The sequence below is a fragment of the Lepidochelys kempii genome, chromosome 2 (assembly GCF_965140265.1).
Source record: "Lepidochelys kempii isolate rLepKem1 chromosome 2, rLepKem1.hap2, whole genome shotgun sequence".
NCBI classification, from domain to species: domain Eukaryota; kingdom Metazoa; phylum Chordata; order Testudines; family Cheloniidae; genus Lepidochelys; species Lepidochelys kempii.
In genome coordinates, this window is record NC_133257.1 from 224,073,009 (window position 1) to 224,081,508 (window position 8,500).

General features: G+C 41.3%; 1 protein-coding gene across 3 annotated transcripts in view; it reads left to right on the forward strand.

The window, feature by feature from the left end:
* Positions 1–8,500, forward strand: part of HEPACAM2 (HEPACAM family member 2) — a 30,748-nt gene that overhangs the window by 19,070 nt on the left and 3,178 nt on the right. Inside the window, exons 5-9 of one of the 3 annotated variants that reach the window (XM_073333951.1) lie at positions 1,790–1,915; positions 1,999–2,023; positions 2,154–2,191; positions 2,774–2,847; positions 4,353–4,465. In XM_073333951.1, coding sequence (XP_073190052.1) covers positions 1,790–1,915; positions 1,999–2,023; positions 2,154–2,191; positions 2,774–2,847; positions 4,353–4,465 — 376 coding nt within the window. Of the gene's footprint in view, positions 1–1,789; positions 1,916–1,998; positions 2,024–2,153; positions 2,192–2,773; positions 2,848–4,352; positions 4,470–8,500 lie in introns of those variants that run through there. The other 2 variants (XM_073333952.1, XM_073333953.1) reach the window with 2 other exon arrangements.

Below are 8,500 nucleotides of genomic sequence, written 5' to 3' on the forward strand. Positions count from 1 at the left end.
AAACTGCATGGAGAAACACCATTTTATCCTCTTGAAATTAGATCAGATAGTTACAGTAAGTCTTTCCCAATAGCTTTACCCTACTCACCTGTTAAATAATAAAACCAGATGTTCAGTCTCTTGACCCGAGACAACTATAAATAATTTTCTCCCTATTTCACGGTGTGTCCAAAATACTTGAACTACTGATTTTCTCTGAATTGTAGATTATAAAGTGCTTGTCAAACTCCCTGTTACGTATGTACCCCAGACTAAGGCAAACTTCTGCCCTGGGCACCGCTGGGTGTCATACAGACAGCACTGGGACTCCAACTCGCAGGGTGCATACTGCCCGAGTCAGCCAAAGCTCCTCCTGAGCTTCCCTGGGAGCACACACCAGAGGGGTAGCTCTAGTAGCCTTAGAGAGACTGCAGTGGACTCACTGCTCTGTGCCCATCTAGTCTGTTAGCCAGGACACAGGAGTATGAGACAGCTAGTGCCAAAGGGGATGCTCGTAAGGTTCAGGGACCAGGCTCCCTGATGAGATCTTTGCAAGGCCCCTTATCTATGCAGGGCTTAGCCTGAATCTGGCTCTGCATTTCAGAGTTGTGCTTCCTGCTTCAGGAAATGATTCTGCAATCATAGAATCATAGAATCATAGAATATCAGGGTTGGAAGGGACCCCAGAAGGTCATCTAGTCCAACCCCCTGCTCAAAGCAGGACCAATTCCCAGTTAAATCATCCCAGCCAGGGCTTTGTCAAGCCTGACCTTAAAAACCTCTAAGGAAGGAGATTCTACCACCTCCCTAGGTAACGCATTCCAGTGTTTCACCACCCTCTTAGTGAAAAAGTTTTTCCTAATATCCAATCTAAACCTCCCCCAATCATTATTGAGTAAGTGGCCGATAGAAGACAAATTTTAGAAAAAAGAAGCCCTGCAGGATGGGAATGACAAGACTCCTATTGACTTCAGTGGGGACAGGATATCCCCCCCCGCCAGTATGTTTAGGAGAGAACTTTTTAGTAGCTGTCAAATTCTGGTCTTGATTTGCAGACACAATGATTTAATAGTATGTTATTGTCTAATAATTACTGTATACTACCATGAAGACAATGATAAAAACACAAACAGTTCTATGTTCATTTTAATTAAAGTATCTCTGTTTAGAAAGTGGTAGTAACCCAGGAAGGGAAAGAGAACGTGGTCTTACAGAGTTGATGTATCTGAGTCTTGTACATAGTGCTTAGATACTATGGTGATGGGCACATAAAAAGTGTATATTTTATAATTACAATTTATACAGGAAGAAGGGTTTTGCGGTTAATGCACAGGATTTGAACTAAGAAAAACTGGTTTCTAGTCCCAACTCCACTATTGATTTCCTGTGTAACTTTGATCAAATAATCTATTCCCTCTGGGGCTCCATCTCCCTGTGCATAGGACAGGACTATTTACATACTTCCTCGTGGAGCTGTGAGGCTAAATTCAAAAATACTTGTAAGATGCACTTTTTTTCGCATTTGGTGCTGTTTGCCATAACGTTCATAGTGGCCTCCACCTAGTTACCGGTACCATACATGTTTTGGAATGGTTTCTGCATATAATTATTGTGCCAAGTTGCCATTTCAGGTATGTCTTTGAAAAACATTGTATTACCTAGTTCACAATAATTCAAGAGTTACCTGTTTGCAAGGCTTGCGGGCCACAAATCATGTCTGGAGACACTACTTCAGCGAAGATTCAATAACATGTTATATATAGTGAAGGACTAGCTATGAAGGCTATGAATCTGTTCTTCTTTGGCACAGGACTGGAGAAGCTTGCCCAGAAAGGAAAATCTTTGTCACCTCTAGCAGTAATAACAGGAATTTCATTATTTTTGATCCTATCTATGTCCCTTCTATTCTTATGGAAAAGATATCAGCCACATAAAGGTGGGTAAAACTTAAACACACTCCAGATGCATTTTCTGGACATTATAACAAAAAGGTTGATTTTCCTTTATCTCTTTTTTCAGTTTTACAACGGAAGCTGCAGAGCAGGTAATAAAATAAATCATTACTATGGCTTTGTGTCTTTCCCAAAAAAGGAGAGGGGTTTTTTTTGGTTTCGGGCTATATTTCTTTTCTTTACCCGTGAGATCAAACTGAAAGTCATGTTTATGTTTTCTAGGCCTGGAGCAGATTACAGAAAGGCACAGACATTCTCAGGTAATGTTAAAGAATGAAACAGGAGCATAAGGCCAAATTCAAGCCCCCTAGCCCCTGCTGAACAGGGCTGGGCCTCTTCATAGTGCCATGGGGGAAAGTACTGGATCATGCCAGTGGTCAGATACTTTGGTGCTGAGCATGATATAAATACTGAGATAGATTAGTTAAATTAGATTGAATCTTCCTTCCATAAACCATGGAGCAGCAATAGAGATGCTTCACTAGCTACATGGGTATTCCCCAGCATAGGGAAATTGCTCCTCATAGACCAGTGTAGGGAGAATGTGAAAGGTGGCTTAGTGAAGGGGGATGGCCAGAGTATTACTGCTCTCCAGTTATCTTCAACGGTGTAATGGCCCCCCTTGGATGCAGCCAAGAATAGTTTAAACATCAGTGTGGCAGCTCTAAGTTTTGAGAACTGAGCCAGCCCTAGCGGTGGGGTGGAACAGTAGAAGACAGAAGCAGAACTTTCAAAGTCTCCGAATCCAGGGGGGTTCAAAATTAGGCCGAATGCCCATCCATAATGAAATGTTCCTGTTTGCATTTATGTTACCTATTAATAATTTCTTTTTTTAATTTTAGGGCATGAAAATGCTATGGATGACTTTGGAATATATGAATTTATCGCTTTTCCAGACCCCACGGGTGTTCCTACGGTATGTGTTTTACCAGTAAATCAGTAGCCAACCAATTAAGGCTCTATTTCATTCACTAAAATGTATGTAGTATTTACACTAGAATCTCTATGCGACTTGCTCAAAAGGGCCACATGAGATGCCTCTTTGGAGGTATTTCAATGACTTATTCATCAGCACTGTTACTCACTGTGTTTATTTACATCAATGTCAAGCAGCAGAGACATGCCCAGGTTCAAAGCGGTGCAAAGAAGTTAGTTCTGTTAAGCAATCCTGCATTTAGGCTACATCTAAACTACAGCAGTCACAGCAGCACAGCTGCACTGTTGCAACTGCACCACTGTAGCACTTGTGGTGGAGATGCACTAAGCCAACAGGAGAGAGCTCTCCCATCAGCTTACTATAGCTATCATCCATTGCAGAGGCAGGAGTTGTCAGTGGGAGAAGCTCTCCCACGACATAGTGTTGTCTACACCAGCGCTTAGGTCAATGAAACTTACATCGCTCAGGGATGTGTATTATTCACATCCCTGAGTGACGTAAGTTATACCAAAGTAACTGTAGTGTAGACAAGGAAAACAATTTTTAACATCAAGTGTCTAGATAACAGTAGGCCACTCCAAGGGTGAAAGCGTTAAAGAAGGAAGAAGAGCATCTGTGAGTGTTCATGAAGATAGGAGGGACGTCAGGACTAGGGTGGGAGTCAGGGGTTTAAGACCCACTTCAGCAAGGTTCTTAACACACAAGTAGACCCATTGATTTCACTAGGGCTAGTCATGTCTCATAGTCAGACACGTGTTTAAATACCTTACAGAGTCAGGGCCTTGGAGAGTGAAGGAGGAGAGACTGTACACCAGAGAATTAGAATTAGAGGCAGTGGGCTGGACTCTGGAACTGGAGCAACTCCACTACCTTCAGTGCAGTCACTCTGGATTTACACCAGTGTGGCTGAGATCAGTATTTAACCCACTGCAGTCATATTGCTCAGTAGGAAAGGGACACAGAGGTGAAAGATGAATCGTTAAGAATTGGAGTTTGGGAGTATGCAGATTGAGTAAACTCTGTATTGATGAGGGCTGAATCTAGACGTTGTAGACTGCACACTGCCCTGACTTTCTTAGCTTTTTTTTTTTTTATGTATCCTGAATCATCTCACTGACTACTTTTGTCCTTTGTCCCCAGCTTTTAATTCACCAGCTTATTTCTCCCTTTATTATTTGTGGTACAGTAATGTAAAGCACTTTTTACCCTACATGCAATAGGGGCATCCTAAAATTTCTGGGTTTCTAACTGCATTTAAGTCTGTGAAATGCCATATTGTAAGTATGATAAAATTCCCTTCCTCAACAATCAAATTGAAACTAATTAAATTGAGCTATGCAATGTGAACAAAATCAGTGGAGAACATCTCTCCTAAAAAAAAGGGGGGGGGGGGGGAAGGGAGGGAAGGTTATTCTGTACGTTTCGTTCCTGCACCAGCTTTTCCCGTCTGTACTCATAGCAAAAATATTGCCCGTTACTTTTAGGTTCCAAGTCCATCTGTTTCTGGCTCTGGCTTTGTCCAAGGGCAGGATTTACACAGTACAGTTTATGAAATTATTCAGCATATTCCAGAGCAACAACAGGAAGATCATCAAGAGTAAGTCCCTATATGCACTAATATGGTAACTCAAAGACTTAGAGACAAATCCAGAAGTGATTGGCAAGACTGTGTAAATTACATGTTGGTAAATGAGTGAGCGTCAGAGGGAGCGCAAGAGAATCTAAGGGTATGGCTACACTACAAAATTAAGTCAACCTAAGCTATGTTTTTGTACAGCCATTGCAGTAATTAAATTGTTTTTGCAGGTCCACACTACATTCCTTGTGTCAGCGGTGTGTCCTCGCCAGAAGCACTTGCACCAATTTAACTGTCAGTGTGGGGCATTGTGGAACGGCTTCTGAAAGGCAGCAGCAGTCAGTGTAAACAATGCAGTGTCTACAGTGACACTGCGTTGACCTAACTACATCGACTTATGCGCTGCGCCTCTCACGGAGGTTGAGTTATTAAGTTAGTTCAGTGGGCGAGTTACATCACTGGGAGCTACCTTTTAGAGGATGCTTACAGAGTTAGGTTGATGTAAGCTGCCTTGTATAGACCTGACTCTGTAGCCCAGTGCTAAGTTGGCATGATGTGCACCATAAGGGATGTGAGGGAAGAAGGTGTAAGTTACATTGACTCTCCCTGCATACTCCCTCAGAGGCTCTTCTCAAAATTTGCCCCTTAGTCTCACCACACTTGCTTATCTGTGGAAAACTGGGGCCAAGATTTTCAAGCACAGAAATTTAAATGAAGGCTCCTAAATCCATAGTGAGGCACATACATGAGCGGCCACATTTTCACACCTGCTGAGCACCCAGCAATAACCATTGAGATCAAATCATTCTCAATTTAATCCTTGGCTTCTCTTTCAGGCCTGTCAACAAGTATACCAATTGTAGGGGTGGGTTTTGCAATGTAGAAATTGGTCCACTAAGAACCCTGCCAACTTAATAAACTGCATTGGTCATTGCACAGCCACAAGATGATGACAGCATTTGGTTCCCAGTACCCTGGGCTGGATTTAAACCAATGATTTAGACGCATAATTGTTCTGTATTCTATTAGCCCAAGCCATGCAGTACACTGGATTGGAAATCTCTAACAAGTTTTGCTGAGCTGAACGCTAGGCAGGTGACACCACCTTTTCGTTTACACAGCCAATGTCAAGGTTGTCTTGTTTTCTGTCAAAGTTCCATAAAACTTCTTGAAATACTAGAGTGCAAAAGAATTCTGTGCACTTCAAGTGATTACAGATACAGCTGCCTTAAATCACTTTCTGTGAATATCTATATTCTTTCTTATTCAACATATATTTGCTCTGCACAGAATATTAACAACAGCACACAATAACTTCTTGGGTAACAACAGAAGTTACAGCCCCATTATGTTATATTTTTATCCTACTATTGTGTATTCAGTTATGGTTGAAAGGAAGCAACCATAAATCTATTAATTGATTTTGTGACCTCAGTGTCTGTGACTATATTAGTATAGAGTGCTTATAAGATTAAAGTCTTTAAGGATCACATTTTCAAAAGTGCACACTTCGATTCTGCACTCAAACATGGAGCAGTGTGTGCAAATGCAAAAAAAAAGGGGGGGGGGTAATATTGAAATAACAGTTAACATTTGTTTGCCTAGAGCTATTCATTTTACATCTTAGGTACACATTTTTGAAAATGTAACTTAAATATGTAAAATACCAAATTAATTTGTGCATGTCCAGGATGACCAATGATCTTATCTTTCCCTTGTTATCCTTCCTCTTGCAGCCTCCTCGCATGTGTGCACACACACACACACACACACACTCTAGCATGCCCCCTCCAAAAAAAGGAGAGTGAATTCCTGTTATAAGATGACATCGCCTAAACTTCATGGAAGTTTGTCTTTGAATCCAAGCATCACAGTTAAAACCCTTCTTTTAGTTATGAGGATAAATATGGACAACCACATTTTGATTGCTCTAGCTCATCGCTACAACAAGATTTAGAAAACAAAACTTCTCAAATAAGACAGCAGCACAGAAGGAAAATTTCCATTTTACAAAGCCAGAATTAATATACCCAGCAGAACTCATGTCCAGGCAGGTTAGTCAGGTTAGAAATGATACTGTTGCAAGCTTTCAAATTCCTAATCTGCAGCCAAGTGATCCATAAAGCCATGCATAAATCAGGGAAATGAGTCCCATGGTTGTCCTTACAACCAAATGCTTCAGTGATCAGTATAAGCAAGGGGCTAAAACATCAGAACAGGAAAGGGCTTTGGAAAAGTAATTTCAGATTCCCATAGCTCAAATGATCAATTTAAGCAGTGATCGCCAGAACTGAATTCCACTGTACTGATGATCAGTCATATGCAGTCAGTTTTGTTCTTGTGGCATGACAGATGAAATGGCACTGAACTTACTTGGAGGGGGGAAGAAACTGCGCCAACCACTCAATTCGTGCAGGAATAACCCATTTCAATGTAATAGCCAAAGAGGTGAAATGAAAGGGACCCAAATGGGCTATTAAGTCAAAACGCTGTTTTACTCAGGCTACACCTTCACTACAGCAGTTACAGTAGTGCAGCTGCGCTGCTGCAGTGTTTGTTGTGGAGAGCCTCTAAGCAGACAGGAGAGATGATTCACAACCCTGAGCAACTGAGTTATATCGAAGTAACGTGTAGTGTAGACAAAGTCTCAGATTCTGAATGGTTCTGGCCCAAGGTGCTTCTTGAAAGAAAAATGATTCGATATTCTTTATATAAATGTATTAAAATTAATAAACAAGCAAAAAAAAAAGTCAAGAAAACATATCACTAGGACTCAACTACTACAAACTTTACCAAACTAAGGACTAATTAATACAATTATCAAACTGCAATCAATCAATGGCAAAGGCAATGAATTAATATAAAAATCAAATTAGTTAGCTCTTGCAATTGATACAGCACATAATTAATCCTTTCAAATCCTAAACAGGAATCTGAGAAGGTGGTGGCCCATTTGTGCATATCCCAACTAAAGAACTTTTAATCCTAGCAGTATAATTAGGTTTTCATGGTTAAATAACATAATTCTGAGACCCAAATACCTGGTTATGTCTGATTTACAATCTCAAAGCCAATCAAAGCCTTCTCCTTGGATTTTAAGATAATTTTCCTAGCCTGTTGCTTTGATCGTGCTACCCTGCTTTTTTCATCCCTCCACTGGCATCTTCTTTATCGCATCAAACGTAAGCTACTTGTCTTCATTTCCAAGGCCCTTCATGGCCTATCCCCATCTCTCATGCAGTAGTGAAGGTCAGCTCCTACCTCACATCAGCTCATGATCCCAGCCTCCATCTCCCATTTGTTAAATATTCAAACAGGCACCTTCATGCTTTCACCCATGGTGCCCCTCACACTTGCATCTGCAAGCTACATCATTAGCTTCTTTCAACGTCCCCTTCAAACTCTCCTCTGCCATGAGGCATACAAAAACTTAACAGTGGTTAGGCTGCTGGTGTGCTGAGACCACTGCCTATCATGCTGACCAATATAGTCTCATTGTTTCCTTGTACTCTCCTGTAGGTCCATCTGTATCAGTCTGTAGTCTCTGGTTTTATACTTAGTCTGTGAGTTCTTTGGGGCAGGGACTGTCTTTGTTTTGTGTCTGTACAGCACCTAGCACAAAGGGATCCTGATCCATGACTGGGGCTCCTTGGCACTATGACAATACAAATTGATAATAAATAATACAGTGGTGACTAAAGCTGTTCGTCTCGCCATGCCCAGCAGAAATCTCAGTGAAACTTTATTCCTTTTTGAATAAAGTAAGTTCATGGAGGATAGGTCCATCAATGGCTATTAGCCAGGATGGGCAGGGATGGTGTCCCTAGCCTCTGTTTGTCAGAAGCTGGGAATGGGTGACAGGGGATGGATCACCTGTTCTGTTCATTTCCTCTGGGGCACCTGGCATTGGCCACTGTTGGAAGACAGGATACTGGGCTAGATGGAGCTTTGGTCTGACCCAGTATGACCATTCTTATGACAAAACTGTCTGATAAGCAAAAATTTAATACTCTTGCCCAATAATTTGCATATAAGAGTTTTACAATTTCTCAGGAT